This window comes from Alexandromys fortis, unplaced genomic scaffold (genome assembly GCF_014885135.2).
Source record: "Alexandromys fortis isolate MF-2015 unplaced genomic scaffold, M_Fortis_MF-2015_v1.1 scaffold_215, whole genome shotgun sequence".
Taxonomy (NCBI): Eukaryota; Metazoa; Chordata; class Mammalia; order Rodentia; family Cricetidae; genus Alexandromys; species Alexandromys fortis.
In genome coordinates this window covers 831927-849423 of record NW_026068086.1, presented here as the reverse complement: position 1 = coordinate 849423, position 17497 = coordinate 831927, and the positions used below count along the sequence as shown (strand labels likewise).

Here is a 17497-nt window from a genome sequence, read left to right as displayed (position 1 = left end):
CATCACTTTAGCTGCAGAAACCTTGCAGCCCTTTTAAGCGGCTCTATCACAAGCCATTTAAAAAGTGTGTATGAATAGCCAACAGCATGCATTTTGGTGGCATCAGGGATTTTGAAACTCCATAAGAGTTGTGGCAATAAACATGGCTCCAGCCAGTACCTCTGCCATGAGGCTAGATTCTCAGAAAGCTAAGGAATGTGGTGGATCTAGCCAGCAAAGCCACGGCTTTAATCCTAGCCATATTGCTTAGCAAATTAAAGACTCATGTGGTCAAAAAAAGAGAAATATAAGGTAAAGATAGATTCAAATGAAAAAGCCTCTGAATGGTTTAGAGTGTGTTTAAAAATATATGTAGGCTTGGAAGAGAAAAGAAAAAGGATAAAGTCCTAATATGTATGTATGTATGTATGTATGTAGGTAGGTAGGTAGGTAGGTAGGTAGGTAGGTAGATAGGTAGATAGATAGATAGATAGATAGATAGATAGATAGATAGATAGAAAGAAAGAAAGAACGAACCTGGATGTGGTGGCATACACCTTTAATCCCAGCACTTGGGAGGCAGAAGCAGGCAGATCTCTGAGTTCAAGGACAACCTGGTCTACAGAGTGAGTGCCAGGACAGCTAGAGATACACAGAGAAACCTAGTCTCAAAAAGCCAAATATTAAAAGTAAAAGAAATAGAGTTTACAATAAAGCCACATAAAGATGTAAAATACACAGAGAGTCTGGATACTATATGCTATTGTGTTATCTTTAAATTGATGGCTGAGAAAGGAGCAAAAACTGCAAAAAGACATTTGATTATAAATGCTGCTGGATTAATCCAACATATATATTTTGAAAATGCCTTGGCTTAAAAATTTAAGTCAGAAGGTATATTAGTTTGGAGAAGAGGTTTTGCTTTTTTTGCCACAGGAAATGAGAGGCTGTGGATTCCTTCTGGGCTAAGAAAAATCAGATTTGATCAAGAAGACCGCCTGAGAAATCTCCAATAGGAGCAGATGGCCCAGATGTCTGAGTTCTACATCCAGAACAGCCTCAACACTGCTGGCTGAGATGATCAAATTTTTTTTAGGTTCCTGTAAGATTATCAGTGCCCCCATCAGCAAGAAGTAGCCTGGAAAACTATGCCCATTATTCCCCCCCCAAAATTGACTATGGATATTTTTCTTTGTTTGGAATGTTGATTGCAAGTTGTTATTGATAATGATCAGGAAAAAGCTAAGCAATGAGATTGGATTCAGAGTTCTTGCTTTGAATTTTAATAAAAGGGGAGGGGGAAGTGCTGTGGAACAATGGTTTTGTACCCTGTAAAGATCTGTTACTTGTATTTTAATAAAACGCTGATTGGCCAGTAGCCAGGCAGGAAGTATAGACAGGACTACCAGAACAGGAGAATTCTAGTAAGAGAAAAGGCTCATTCTGCAGTCTTCACACAGACACAGAGGAAGCAAAATGAGAATGCCTCGCTGATAAAAGGTACCAAGCCACATGACTAACACAGACAAGAATAATGGGTTAATCTATGATATAAAAGTTAGTTAATAAGAAAGCCTGAGCTACTCGGGAGGCAGAGGCAGGCAGATCTCTGTGAGTTCGAGACCAGCCTGGTCTACAGAGCTAGTTCCAGGACAGGCTCCAAAGCCACAGAGAAACCCTGTCTCGAAAAACCAAAAAAAAAAAAAAAAAAAAGAAAGGAAAGAAAGAAAGAAAGAAAGAAAGAAAGAAAGAAAGAAAGAAAGAAAGAAAGAAAGAAAGAAAGAAAGAAAGAAAAAGAAAGCCTGAGCTATTAGGCCAATCAGTTTATGATCAATGTAGACCTTTGGGGCTGAATGGCTGTGGGACTGGGTGGGACAGAAACCTCTGTCAACAAATGTATACATATCTAACAGCTTATCCATCAGTTTTCACTTACAATAAAATTCCTGCAAGAGGCTGTTTTGGTTTGTAATTTTTAGAGTTCCAGTCCAGATTAGGCAGATAGGCTGCACTGGGTCTCTGATGGCAGTTGTGGGCCAACAAGCTGCCACCTAATGACCAAAAACGCACAAAGAATAATACTCGATGCGCCAGGGTCTCCATATCCCCTGGTAGGCCTGTCTTTAATGACCTAGAACTTCCCTGTAACTTCCAACTCTTAAAGGTTTTTCTACTTCCCAGTTATGTAGCCTGACTGCTAAGCCTTTCATATACAGTCGTTGGAGAGGACAGTAAGCCAAGCCATAGCACCAGCTGAGCACACTGAAAATGTTGAGAAATAATACCTGACCCAGGAGTCATGTAGTCGCTAACATTTCCCACCATGACGAACTAGGACTCTGAAAGAAATGCATAGTTTCAGATCTGCAGCAAGCTTAGAACAACTCAGGACATCTTTTCTTTTTAAAAAGTAAAGAGTAGTGGGCTCGTGCCAAAAGTCTTAAAAGCCAGCCTAAGTAGCCCTCCAGTGGTGATTTCAACAGCAAAAGGGAAATAACTTCAGTTTGGTACACATCAAATATGCCTGTCAATTCATGTGCTTATAATGAAGCTGCAAAGCAACAAAACAGTGGTACTTACCTTTGAATGATCACAGAATCTACTTGATTATGTGTAACATAAGCAGAGGGAAGAAACTTCCTGGTTTTCTTTACTGTTTGTGTATTTCCATGTATGTGCTCAGAGGAAAAGGATTGGAAGAATGTACACTGGTAAAAGTGATTGTTAGCATTGTTTAAAAGAATTGCACTTTTGCTATCTTATGGGCTTTGTTTCTTCAGTATTTGTATGTTGTTTTAATATTTAAAGGGAATATAGCTGTGTAGTTGAAAGTTATATTTGCTTATATTGATTATTATTTTCTGATTTTTTTTCTTTAGGCCTTCAAACAAGCTAGAAATATGGGAAGACCTAAAGATAATAAGTAAGCCTTCGTATTTTTTATAATAGCACATCCTTAAGATATTTATAACAGGAACTATTTTTTTCTGTTTTTTTTTTTTTTCGAGACAGGGTTTTTCTGTAGCTTAGGTTCCTGTTCTGGAACTAGCTCTTGTAGACCAGGCTGTCCTCAAACTCACAGAAATCCGCCTGCCTCTGCCTCCTCAGTACTGGGATTAAAGGTGTGCACCACCACCACCACCCAGCAACAGAAACTTTTTATGCCATAGTATGTACATGACTCTTCTTTCCCTGCCTCATCAAATAGTCAGGTTTAAATATAAATATTCATAAAGCAGAGAGATCAAAGTCTGTTTCTAGACTATATTAATTGTCTGATGGTGATATTAGTGTGCTGGTTAGGTATTATATTTTTAACGTTGTATTAAAAAATTATCTAACCCAAGTAGTGCCAACTTTACATTGCTATTATATGCAAAATTTCATAGTGATAAAAATTTGAATCAAAGAACATTCCTAGGCTCTTGTATATGTATGTATCAAAACTTCATACCAGCACGCTCTCCTGATTCTTCATTTCAGCTAATATATCCACTGAATAATGATGCCTAAGTCTTCACCTAGTTGGAAGACAAATCCAACTCCTTAAGTTCCTGTGTTTCCTTTCAACTGTTGTCCTTCCTCACATGCCCTGGGAGCAGCTATTTCTACATTTTCGTTCTCCATTTCTTCACTCCTACTCACTCTTTGATGCAGCACCCTAATTTCTGCTCTTGCTTCTACCCAAGCAGTCCTCATAGGCATCAGAAGTAATCTCTGATGTCCAGTCCACTGGGGCTATGGACTCAACACGCTTCTTGGCACAGTGGACACCTGTGTTCCCTTCTCGGTCCTGAACACTGTGTTGTGCCCTTGAGGGCAAAGTCTTCCTGTTTCCCTGTCCTCTCTGATCCTCCAGTTCTTTGCTGGGCCTCTTTTCCTTTACCTGACACAGAGCAGGAGTCTTCCGTGCTCAGCCCTCCTTTACCTCAACTCTCTGGACATCTGAGTTCTGAAGACACAGCTTAGTCAGGTCTGACTTTGCCTTGCCCCAACCCTGTGCCCATGCTCGAGATAGGTCCGGGGCCTTGTGAACACTAGGAAGTTAAACCACCAGAGTCACATACCCAAGTTTCTTTGCTTTCCTTTTCCAGCTTCTAACCTGCAATTCCTTTTACTAATAAGCACTTATTGGGCAGGACTTCAATTGGGAAATTATACCTAGTCCATCATAATGACAACAGCCTGAAATCTTAGCACTTAGTAGTCTGAGACAAAAGGACCCTGAGTTCAAGGCCAACCAGGTCTACTTAGTAAGGTCCTGCTAAAAAAGGGGGGGGGGGGGCTAGGGAGGAGAGTAGGGAGAGGACATAATTATTCTAAACAGGTTTAAAGAGATAAAGTTTTTAAATTGATCTATTTTTGTACTTGCTCCATTTACAAATGTATTTGCTAAAATCAGCTATTTAAAAGTAATCATAGGCTTAGGTCATGATTTTATATTTTTGTTGGTGTTTTAGTAACAATGTCAAAAAATTTCTTTTCTCTCTGAAGGTTTCACAAGAAGTATTGTAGCCGTATATAGCACATGTATGCTGGTCGTTCTTTTACGAGTCCAGTTAAACATAATTGGTGGATATATTTACCTGGATAATGCAACAGTTGGCAAAAATGGCACTGTAAGTTTACCAGACCTGCCTTTTCTATCTCCTGACTGACTGTTGTCTTGGGAGAGCAGACTATTTGGCACATTTAAGACTCTTTTCCTATAAAGGCTTAGCTCGTTTAACTCTAATTCTGTTCCATGTAGACGGTTCTTGCTCCCCCGGATGTACAGCAACAGTATTTGTCAAGTATTCAACACCTCCTCGGAGACGGTAAGACCACAGTTGGCAGCGTGCGTGTTTATGCTGTTGTGGACGGTGTTAAGGGAACATGGCTCTGCTTTCCCTCCAATAGGCCTGACGGAGCTGGTCACTGTCATCAAGCAGGCTGTACAGAGGATTTTAGGAAGGTAAGCTGTTTCCCCTTTGACTCTTCTGACTTCTCGGCTCTGGTAAGTAAACTGAGGGGAGAGCTGGTTGTGGTGGCACAGTTGCGTCTTCCCATCCTCAGGAGGCCCAAGCAGGAGGATCCCAGGCTCAGGCTTAGCTGGCAGGTAGAGTTGAGGGCTGGCGGCCTAGACAACGTAATGGCCTCTGTCTTCAAATTTAAACACAAGAAAAAAGTGGGGCCCGGCTGGGCTTACATAGAGCATTTGCTTTGCATGCATGCCTGAGGTCTCACATTCGTTTCTCAGTAGTCAGAGGAAAGGGGGACAGAAAATAGAACTGACCTAGTGAAGTGGGAGAGTCATGAGAGTAAGAAAAGATATTTAAAAATCTGCTTACCTCCCCCTTACACTAATAATAAGATCTGTAATTATGGCAGGACTTTTCTTGTGAGATCTGTGCAGTAGCTTACTGTGGCTCTGTATTGATGGCCCTCACCTGGCGGCTGGCTTCCCAGTCCTTCCCAGTTCATCAGTTCCAACTAAATGCAGCAAGGTTTCAGATGCCAGCTTATTAAGACAGGAGCACTGTGAAGGGTGCTGTGTTTTTTTCCTTTTACTTACTCTCCTTTCTCTGTTCTAGTGTTTCTCTTAAACATTCCTTGTCCCTTTTGGACTTGGAGCAAAAACTAAAAGAAATCAGGATTCTTGTGGAGCAGCATAGGTCTCCTTGGACTGATAAAGATGTCTCCAGGTCCTCACTGTGCCAGTACATGATGCCAGATGAAGAAACGCCATTAGCAGCTCAGGTACTCATTTCTATATTTTCTGACTCTTACTCCATATTTTATAAATCCGTTACTCTCTCTTGAAATATAGATTTCTAAGTCTTGTATTTCAGCAATTTAAATAAAGCCTTATTCATTAGAAAAACTATAAATCTGATTTATTATAGCACTTATTGAGTACTTAGCAAATTTTTATCACATCATAGTTAGGTTTCAAGCACTGTGATATATGCTGTGAATCCAAAGGAGAATACAAGTTCATTACACTCGGGAACTGAAGAGATTAGTCAGTATGGCTAGCGAGTTTGTAGAGGAGCAGAGAGAACCTGGAGGAAGATCATACTGGAGACAAGATCATGACGAGCTTTGTGTATCTAGATAGAAAGACTCTGCTTTAGTTTACAGAATTAAATGTTAATGAAACTAGGGCTACATTCAAGTTTGCTTAAATTCATAGCCTGTTTTTTTTATTGTGACAGGTGTGTGTCTCACACATACACACACACAGAGTTATGTAACAAAGGAAAAAAGAGGTCATGAATTTCAATGAGAACAAGGTAGAAGGGGTACATGGGAGGTATTAGAAGGAGAAAAGGGGGGAAATAATGAAATTATTATCTAAAGATGTAAGAAAATAAGAGGCTAGAGAGATGGCTTCACAGTGAAGAACACTTACCAATCTTATAAAAGATCTGAACGTGTGTGGATAGTACACAAGCACTTGGAACTTCAGCTCCAGATCTGTCTCCCTTTTCTGGTCTCCTCGAGCACCAGCACGTACATGCACCTGAGCATGGACACACACAATTTAAAATAAAGTATTTATTTAAAAAAATGAACAGTGACTTTGGGGCAGCAGCCTGAAGAAATTTCTGAGCTCTCAAGAAGCAAACAAGGCCCGTTATAACACCAGCTCTGGCAGGTGTGCTGACAGATGTTATAGATACTCAGTAAGAAAGTACAAATCCCAAAGCTTTCTGGTTATACATTCAGGTTGTATAACTTACTTTTAAATTAGTTTTCATTGTTTAAGAGTTTTCCCCTAGGGACTCTAATGGTTATCTTTTTGGGTGCTGAGAGGCTCTAGATTCAAAATTATGCAAGGAAAGGAGGAAGAAAATGAGAGAAAAATTGTAATCTAGAAAGGGAATCTTAGCCGGGCGGTGGTGGCACACACCTTTAATCCCTGCACTCGGGAGGCAGAGGCAGGCGGATCTCTGTGAGTTCGAGGCCAGCCTGGCCTACAAAAGGAGTTCCAGGACAGGCTCCAAAGCTACAGAGAGACCCTGTCTCGAAAAACCAAAAAGAGAGAGAGAGAGAGAGAGAGAGAGAGAGAGAGAGAGAGAGAGAGAGAGAGAGAGAGAGAGAGAAACTGTAGATAAAAGCGACACACAATAGTTTGAATAGAAGGAAAGACGGGGAGAAAAACCTCACACATCCTGATAGAATTTCTCAATAGTACAAGAAAAGAAAGAGCTTTTGTTTGGTGTGTGTTGATCTGTGTTCCATCTGTGTAGTGTAGGTGTGTGAGGCATCCATGTCAGGGTGTAGGTGAATGCACCCTTGTAAAAGCATGTGTAGGCAGTCACTCTGCACCTTACTGCCCTCACTGAACATGGAGCTTGACATTTTGGCTAGGGTAGCTGGCCAGCAAGTTCTGAGATCCACTTATGCCTGCTCCTTACTGCTAGAGTTATGCACTAGGGAGTCACACCCAGGCCTGCAAGGCAAAGACTCTTACCCACTAAGCCAGTACCCCAGCCCTATTAGTCATTTTTTTAAGATTTATTTATTATGTATACAGTATTCTTCCTGCATGCATTCCTGCCAGAAGAGGGCGCCAGATCTCAATTCATGAGTGCAAGCCATTGCCTGGTTGCTGGAAATTGAACTCGGGACCTCTAGAACAGTCAGTGCTCTTAACCTCTGAGCCATCTCTCCAGTCTGCCCTATTAGTCTTACTACCTATTATTTTTCTTTGTCTATAGATGCTGGAAACATCCAAAACAAACCAAATAAATAAATAAAGCCTTAGAAAGTATACCTCAATTTATGTTTTAAATACTACTTTCATGTTTACATAAACCTTGATAATTTTTTTTTAATTTGGCAGTTTTGGTTGTTGATAAAGTAGAGACATCCAGATTTCCAAAACCCTTGAATTTTTAATGTGATTACTTCATTCATGATTTGGTAGTATTTGAAACACTGATATCTAGAACTCTTATTTTACAGGCCTATGGGCTTTCTCCGAGAGATATCACCACTATTAAACTTCTCAATGAGACAAGAGACATGTTGGAAAGGTATGTAGAGTACATAGAAATGCATTTGTACTTTCAGTGCAAGTAAGGCCATATTCCAATGCTCCTGATCCAATATGCAATATAATATTGTGAAAATTAAAATTGTAATCTATTCCCTTCCAATCCAAGTGGGATTGCCTGTCTTACATTTTCATGCAAGCTTGTCGTGTACTTGAATTATATCCCCCATGCCTTTCTGCCCTCTCCTCTATCTCCCGTCTCCCCAACCAATAGTTTCATTTGTTCCCCTAGACAGCCTTGCTTCTTCTTTTGTGTATTATGTAAATACATAATTTATGTGTCTACATAAAATATAGAACCCACAAATGAAGAAAATGATGTACATGTCTTTCTAAAACTTGATTATCTACAGGTGCATCTTTTTCCTCCAAACATTACAATGTGTTTTACATTTTCTGTATTCATTCCTCTGTTGATGAACGCCTAGGTTTGGTTGCATAGCTGAGCCATCTTAAATGATGCTGCAGTAAACACCAGTGTGCAAAAGTACGTCTGATGTGTTGACTTGGACCCAACTGGATAAAAACTCAGGAGTGGCTTTCATAGCTGGAACACAGGATGGGTCTGCTTTAGTATTTGAGGACCTCCATACTGATGTCTATAGTGGATAGGTTCATTTGTGTTCTTGCCAGCTGATATTTTTAAGATAACATTGTAAAAAATACATATTAATATGAAAAATATGTGACAGTTGGCAAATAGTCTCATCATGTCAGGCAAAACAATGCAACTGATTGTTACACTGAGTTTGAAAAACTGAATGATAAATTTCGACAGTTTTTCATGCTATGAAAACCAGATTGTAACTGGAAATGTTACTGATTCTGAAGAGTAACCACATAGTTATTGAGTTTGTTTTCTTTGTTTGCTGGGAATCTAAAAAGAAATATTTCTTATTTTATCTAGTCCAGATTTTAGTACAGTTTTAAATACCTGTTTAAACAGAGGGTTCAGTCGACTTCTAGACAACATGGCAGAATTTTTTCGGCCCACTGAACAGGACCTGCAACATGGTAACTCCATAAATAGGTAAGATGGCATATAAAACAATATAATATGACCAAATGCTCTTGAAATGTGATGACTTAGATATAGTTAAGTTTTCATACCAAAGAAAAAGAAACCTTAAATGATAAATTATACCCTGAGTTTTCAGCAAATTAAACTCTTCTAAACCAATGACTCCTTTATTGACATAAGTTTCTTCTGAATTTAATAATGCTTTTTTATCTCCACATCTTTGGTACTATAGTATTTACATTGTGAAACTTCCTTTTTATTTAGTCAAAATCCATTTTTAAAAATTGTTTAGAATAAAAAGCTGATAATGTAGCCATTATTGGCCTATATAAATTCATTGGTCTGGTTGTGGTAATAGCCAGGCATTCTTGTAGATTCTTGTTTGGTGAATTATTTTCATATAGCCATATTTAGCTTATATTTAAACAATCATTTTCAAAAATGCTTATATATATTATATCATTATAGAATTGGGAATACCTAGTTCACTCAATTATTGTAATTTGTCAATTCTGACTATTGCTACTTAATGGACTCATGTTGTTAAAAGCTTCATTGTGTCTGTCACTTTGATACAGGGATACTTGGTTTCACATCAGGCTCCTCACTCTTTAAGAACCTCTGGTTTTACATCACACTTGAAAACAGTGGACTACTAAATCAGTACTGATTAATTGTAAATGCACCTGCTAAAATTTAAAGAAACAGTAACTGGCATGTAACGTAGATGTGGGGTTTCTAATGGAATTCTTAGCCTAGGCCTAGCAAGGCATTTTTCTTGCCCAGTTCTCAGGGATCCTTCTTTTTTTAAAGATTTATTTATTATATATACAGTGTTCTGCCTCTATGCTGGAAGAGGGCACCAGATCTCAATACAGATGGTTGTGAGCCACCATGTGGTTGCTGGGAATTGAATTCAAGACCTTCAGAAGACCAGGCAGTGCTCTTAACCTCTGAGCCATTCATTTCTTCAGGGATCCTTCTTTATTGTTTAGAGAAGTATAATTTGTTATTAATGGTGCACATTTGGAGTGTTCATAGTAGTAAGGTTTACTCTCTAAACAACTTAAATCTCAGCTTTAAATAAATTTCATCTGAGGACTACTCATATAATATCTGTAGTCAAGATACTCAAACTAATGAATTTCCAGTGTAGCCTGTATTTAGCAGAGTGCTAGTTACTTCCCAAGTTTAAAGAATTGCAATACTCGGGACTAGAACTGCAGTAGGTCTAGGCCAGCCAGGCCTTCATAGTAAGACCCTATCTCAAAAAAAATCTTTAAAATTGTATTAATTTGTGTGTGCATCTGTGTGTGTGGTGGGGGGGACAGAGGGCCTTTTTCAGGAGCTGATTATTTCCTATCATGTTTGTCCTGGGAATCAAATGTGGGTTGTTAGGTTGGCAGCAGGCACCTTTCCTCATGAACTATCTCCCTGACCTTTAGTTCTTATTCCGTGAATGGCTGTGAAGGCTAGAACTTCTGTACCGTGTTATGCAACAGCAGTGACAGATGATGTGATGGAAATGTCTCTAAAACTGTTGAAGTATAAAGTTGGTTATTGATATGAAATAGAAAAGCATGGATGGGAAACATGAAGTATGTGCTAAGTGAGAGAACACAAGGCCACTAAGGGGAGACACAAAATATAGCTGAGAGGTGAAGGTCCAATTCAGTGTAGCAAGTGTTGGTTGTACAGGAAAGGGCAGAAAATACCATAGGCTTTCAGAAGGCTGGGTGATCAAGAGCTGATGTGGTTGTAGTGCAGTTTTTGTAATTGTTCAGTGTTTGGGTGTGTGTGTGTGTGTGTGTGTGTGTGTGTGTGTGTGTAAGAGAGTATATGCCATATGTGTGCCAGTCATTGAGGAGGCCAGACGAGGGCATTGGAACCCCAGAAAATAGAGTTACAAATGGCTGTGCGCTCCCTGATGTGGGTGCTGGAAATCAACCCTGGTTCTCTGCGAGAATAGCCAGTGCTTTTAACCTCTGAGCCACCTCTCCGGCTCCCACCTTAGACAAGTCTTAAAGAAACTTAGGATTTTTCTCTTTTTCAATTGATAAGTAAGAAAAAAAATATTTTATTTCTAAAGTCTAGGAAAGCTGAATGCTCAGTAACTTCTGACTGATGTCAGAATATAGAATTTTAGTTATACTTCAAAATCATTACTGATTAGGAATAGTATTAGGAATGAAAGAAGGGTTAAAGTGTTAGGAAAACTACCACAGTCAGTTATAACATAATGTTAATAAAACAAGGCTTTTGGGATGTCTCTGTGGGTAATGGCACCTGCTGCCAAGTCTGCTGACCCTAGTGCAGTCCTTGTAACTTACTGGTGTGAAGAAAGAATCGCCTCCGCTGAGTTGTACCCTGAACTTCCCTTGTATACTCTCATGTACACATATGCACACATACAGGAACATATGTACACTGAATAAATAAACTATTAATAAAAATATGCTAGCAGGACACAAATCATCTTTACTGTTGTTGAAAAGGCATAGACTAAGAAATTTATTGCTTCTTGTTATAAATAAGATTTGATACAATAAAAAATTGAAATCAAAAGCAAATATACTTATTGACTAAACAGGTTGATTTTTATTAAACTCAGAAAGAGCATGACAGTCATCTGGGATGTTCAGCATTGAACTTTTGCTCTTTCTGATGAATGTGACAAGGCTAAGAAAAGACCAATCTTGAAGACCAGAATTTAGGAACACCATTGAATTTTCCTGTATTGTGTTTAAGATAGACAACTAATAAACTGTTAGTTGACTCTTAATTTCCTAAGTTAAGCATAAACTTTCCAAATATAAGATCATTTTTAATGCGAAACTTTATATTCACAAACCCAGGAAGATTAACTAAAGAGGTTAAATTCTTCTCCTAAAATTAATCTACAAATCTAGTCAAAATTCTATTGATACCCCCACTGGAGACTGGAAGACAGTTATTTTGATGGCATTAACCCTGTCAAGTGATGGTAAAGGTGTCTATCAGACAATGGACTGAGACGTCACAGAAATAAAGATATTTCTGCCTGTCAGTCAGCAGAAATCCAGTGTGTGATGAGGACAAGGCATCATGGTGCAGGAGTTCCACACCAGTGAGGCCAGAGCTGTCTGACGGTGGAGACTGCAGACCTTCTGCATGTAATACATGGAAATTCCATGTTAAGACAAACACTTAAATACTAAGAAAAGCTGGGCAAGAACTTCAGTGCCAGCTCTAAGAAGCTGGTGACGTTGTAATACCTCATATGAACTGCCATCTAACCATTGAAAACAACAGAGATGTATATGTTATGAAGAGGACTTGTAGCAAAAATATGATTGATAGGGTTTTAAGTTGAAAAATAATAAAAATGTATAAAAGTCACTAGAAGAAAATATCCATGAAGTCAACTATAGTGATTTTTTTAGATGAGGAAATTATATTTTAGTTTTCATAAATATATTAGTTATATTTATGTAAATATTCTTCGATGTGTGTGCACTTTTATAATTAAAATGTTAAGTGCATATGATGTAACTTCAGAAAATAACTGTTGTGATGATGTGGGTTTTTGTTTTTCAGTCTATCCAGTGTCAGCCTGCCTTTAGCTAAGATAATTCCCATAGTAAATGGACAGATCCATTCGGTTTGCAGTGAAACACCTAGTCATTTTGTACAGGTAAGCAGGAAGCTGTGTTCATGCTGTGGTTGTTTCCAACACAAAAGTATATTCCCTGCCATGTTAATTTGCTTAAAACAGAAGCTTGCAACCATATTCAGAGTGATAGCACTCTTGCACGAGTAGCAGCGCTTGACAGTAAACTCATAGCAACACCTTCCCATGCCGCCCAGCTCTAGCTAGACTGCTCTATGGTGCAAATGTTTTGAGGGTTGGTCAAATCTGTGTAGCATTATGCTTTGCATTAACATTGCAGTTCTTCACAGTTTGAAAGAAACTGAAAAAAATGTGGCAAAGTAAAGTGTTTTCATCTAATAAAAATAGTTGTTGATAGTGCTCCAGTAGCCTGTTAATGAAAACATCACAAGGTATGTAAAGTTTTCATCGGACTACTTACAGCTCCATTTTTTTCTTCAAACTTTATTTGGGAAACATTTTATTAAAAGGATGATTTTGAATCTATGTCCTGTTCTCAGTCAGTGACAAACTGGGGACTGTATTGTAAGCTTAGAATGTGTTACGGTTTGCCTCAGTAGCAAAATGCTGCAGTGACGTGCCGTGCAGAGTCTAAGGCCCGTGTGCACCTGCCAGTCTGTTAGTGCCATGGCCTCAAACAGTTTAGTGTAGACTTTACCCTCTTGGCACAGTGCAGAGTGCCCACACTTAAGGACTGAGCTTCTTCCTGCCCTGACCAGTCAGAAGCCATTCTTTACATCCAGGTGGCCCTGCTCTGTTCCCTTTAGTCATTCTTCCCACCCAACAGCTGGCCATTCACACTGCAGAAAAAACAGTAAAGAAGGCTGATGGCATGTCATTGAAGTGCAAGCCATCATCTTTGGTATAACCTGGATGCATCCATTTTGACAAATTCATGAGAAATACAACAGAATATATATAATACTGCAACCATAGCTTTAAGGCCTGAGAAATTTGTATATTACATTTTAATCGGTTATACATTTAAGCCTGTGTAACTGATAAATAATCGAAACGAAACAAAAAAGTTCAAGTTTTATTGTCAGAATTTGTAGTCATGATTTTGAATGAGGATCCATGGGCTTCACCAAACTAAAAATGGATCCATCTCAAAGAGGTTGAAGCCTCTTTGAGAATGAGGGATGCAGGCCTTGAGCCTGGCCCGCATTCTCCTGTGACATGCTCAGCTTCAGATGTTCAGTCCAGCTGCCCTAAGAAACGTCCTTTGAATCCATGCTTCTTCAGGGTTTATAGAAATGGCTGCAGGAGTCCAAGAGGTTGAGGGGAAAGTTTATTTGATACCTATGGAATTAGAAAACTCAAACCCACACAGGATCTATTGCAAGATTAAAATGTCCCTGAATTTAGGGCACATATCTGTCCTTATGTGTGTGTTCTTGTTGACCCAGGAAGTGTTCAATTGTCCTGTTGGATTAAGGAGAGCTACAGGGAAATGAAAAAAACCAGCAACAGGAAAATCATTCATGTGACGGTCCAGTCAGATAACTCACTCCCACAGAGGAATGGTCCCAGATCAGTTGGGACAGATTGATTTTTAATGAGCACCAGGCACTCAGGTCACTCCCACAGAGGAATGGTCCCAGATCAGTTGGGACAGATTGATTTTTAATGAGCACCAGGCACTCAGGTGTAGAAGCAGGTTGGATGTGTAAAAACATGAGTGCTAGTAGCAAGATAGTTCCATATTCACACTAAATCAACAAATTATTAACCATTGGCTTTAGTTGTGTGTTGGGTTTTGTAGAGTAGATTCCATTTAATGGTAATGCAGATTTTTGTTTATTTTTGTGAGTAGTTCAGCATGCATTCAAACATGTAATTCTCCTGTTAGTCTCCAGAGTCCCTGGAATTTCAGGAACTGTCGCTCCCTGCTTGTGTTTTCACTTTTAGTTACGGAAAGGCTCTACACTTAAGACATTACATATTTTTTCAAGTGCACATAAAAATAATGTAAGCCCCAGCAGGTGTGCTGCACACCTCTGACCCCAGTGCTCAGAGGCTGAGCAGTCACCAATTCTAGGCCAGTCTGGATTGGACAGCAAGACCCTATTTCGAAACCCAAGCAAAAATATCTTAGTATTTGAGTACTGACTTTATTTTACACTTGTAAGAGGTCCGTGGGCATGTGAGATGCATTGCTACTATAGTGCAGAAGCAACCTCAACAAACAAGTGCAGACAGGAACACATGCTTTCTGCCATTTTAGTCCTGTCATTTTAAAGGAGAACACTTACATAGTTTTCAAAATACATTTAAAATAAATTTAGGAGAGTTCTTTCTAAATTAAATGACAAGATGAATGGAAGTTCTAATAACTTCCACTACTGTCATAGGAAATTTTTAAGGGGTCTGGTTTATATTGCATACAGATTCCCCTTTTTCATTTAATACTGATGAAGTTTGAGGCCTCTGGTCCTGTTTAAAGGAAACATGACATTTCAGCTCATTAAAATAGAAAGTAACTTCCTCCCACAGCTTTATATTCCCATCAGGAGACTGAGAACCTTTGACATAAAGCTGACGTGCATGATTTGTGTATACGTGTTTATATAAAACATACATATCCTATGAAGCCAAGAATCTTGGCAGATTTTGTAGAAATAAGAAACTAACCAGTATTTCCTATGGTTTAGTTTCCTTACACTCTTCTCATTCTTAAGTACACAAAGCTTCAAGACAGACTTATTGCTCATCGAAATGAATTGCACACGTCTTTATGCCTTACAAACTGTACTGTTACTGTTTTTGCTAGGACCTTTTGATGATGGAGCAAGTAAAAGACTTTGCTGCTAATGTGTACGAAGCTTTTAGTACCCCCCAACAACTGGAGAAATGACTGTCTTCCTTTGAGAAAAGCTAGCGCGGGAGTCATCTACATTAAAAAGTACTGAAGTCACCTATACCAGAAGTGACAGTTTGCAACCAAAATGCCTAATAAAGTATGTTCTTAAGCAAAGTTATTTCATAATGAAGTAGATTCATTTGGCACCTTACTGTATCTTTAACTCATCAACAGTCTACTTCATCAGGTGTATCTCACTGGTGCACAGACTACAAACGTCAGGCTCATCCATGATCTGTTACAACCTGGAAAGCAGATCCAAACCAAATAGATAATTTTATACGTACATGTAATGGAGTGTGGTGTCCTTTCACACATAAAATGAGGGGAAATCTGTCTTGAGAAGTAGATCTAGGATGTGTGAACTCTGAAAATATACTGTTTAACTAATCATGAAGTTTCCTGGAATCTGAAGTAAGCGAGAGCAGACCGGATTCTCTCCAGTCAATGATTTGTCTTCACAGACCTTGACAGAGGGCTCATCTTCTAGAAATCAGTGGATTTTAACACCTCTGATCAACTTTTTTCCTTTGCTATATTTTCTTCACTATTTATTTGCAGCATTTTCTAAAGCTTTCTTAGCAGCCCTCAAAATCTGCAGGTTCATGTTATGTTCATGTTTACTCACAATTATTAATTACAGAGTTGTTCATTTGTGTATAAATCATTTTAATAACTTTGTATTGATTTTGAGTACAATAACCTGTTGCAATAAACTATTTTAATACAATATAGTTTTGTTCAGTTAATACTTTTCAGCCATTAATTTATTTGTTAGCTGGTAATAAAGAGAGCATGCTAGTTTTAAGTTTTAACTAGTATACAGTTGGTGCTTTCTTCTGTTTTTTCCAGAAAAAAAATGTAAATAAAAGTAAATTATTCCTTGTCTCTAGTATACCTGTGGTTCTTCCTTTAGAGGGGCATGAAGGCAGAACTGACTGCATCAAGTATCAGCAGTGGATTAGCTAAGCCCAGTAATGGACTGACTGCAGAACAGAGTTGTCTGTCCTTCCCACATAATATAACATAGCTGAGCAGGAGATGGTAGAAAATGAATTGTGAAGGGCTTCCTAAAGCCTAACTGAGCTCTATAACGAAACAACCGTGTATAAAGATGTCGGAGGGGACACATCTTTAAAATTTGATAAGACATACTGATATTCTCCTTTCTAGTTAAGAAAAATGCATTCTGGAACCTTAGAAATGTGTATGTGGAGTAGGGCATGCATCTCTTCCAGAAATGCCCCGGGTTTGCACCAGGAAAACTTTAAAATTGTGCACAAAATTATCTGAAGAGTCAAGACCATGGAAGAGGTGGCACGGTTTAAAAGAAAGGAAATAAATTAAGCTGTGTGTAAAGAACTGGCACTGCAGATTACTAATTTGCTTCTGTTAGTGTTGGAACAGTCTGGCTAACCTAGAAAGTAATTTAAAACAGGTTATCATAAACCCTTAGACATTTTAACTTAAAATCCAAACACTCTTAATTAGCAAATATTTCCCCTAGTGTCTCGTCTCACTTTTCAAGTACATCTACTGATTATACTTCCCCATATCTTAGTACTATTAGTACTGTTTCACTTACATTAAACAAATAGGGTTTTTTTTTAATTATTTTAAATTTTTTTGTTTAAAGGCAACACTCGTTCATCTAGTCATCCCAGAGTCAGCTTAGCTGCCAAGGAAGCTGCAGCTCTCCAGTCACTGTCTTGCACAGTCAGGATAATAAGATGTTCCACTGGCAAAATTCATTTGTATCGCTCTCCTAGGGCTGCTGTAACAGATTGTTAATTGGGTTACTTGAAACATCAAAACTTTTTTTTTCTCTCACTTGTGGTGTGAAATCTAACACCAAGATATCCCAGGATTATTCCTCTCTGAAGGCTGTGGGGAAAATCCTTGAGTGCTTTGCTTGCCTCCATTAGATTCTGGTGGTGCCAT

At 38.7% G+C, this 17497-nt stretch overlaps 1 protein-coding gene across 1 annotated transcript in view; it reads left to right on the top strand.

Moving 5' to 3' along the window:
* The window catches only part of Pex3 (peroxisomal biogenesis factor 3), a 32452-nt gene extending 16001 nt beyond the window's left edge, over positions 1 to 16451 (top strand). The window contains exons 4-12 of the mRNA XM_050122229.1: positions 2859 to 2902; positions 4474 to 4598; positions 4730 to 4796; positions 4879 to 4933; positions 5553 to 5718; positions 7933 to 8003; positions 8931 to 9053; positions 12621 to 12717; positions 15467 to 16451. Coding sequence (XP_049978186.1) covers positions 2859 to 2902; positions 4474 to 4598; positions 4730 to 4796; positions 4879 to 4933; positions 5553 to 5718; positions 7933 to 8003; positions 8931 to 9053; positions 12621 to 12717; positions 15467 to 15550 — 832 coding nt within the window. The 3' untranslated portion in view covers positions 15551 to 16451. The remainder of the gene's footprint in view (positions 1 to 2858; positions 2903 to 4473; positions 4599 to 4729; positions 4797 to 4878; positions 4934 to 5552; positions 5719 to 7932; positions 8004 to 8930; positions 9054 to 12620; positions 12718 to 15466) is intronic.
* Positions 16452 to 17497: the final 1046 nt, after the last annotated feature.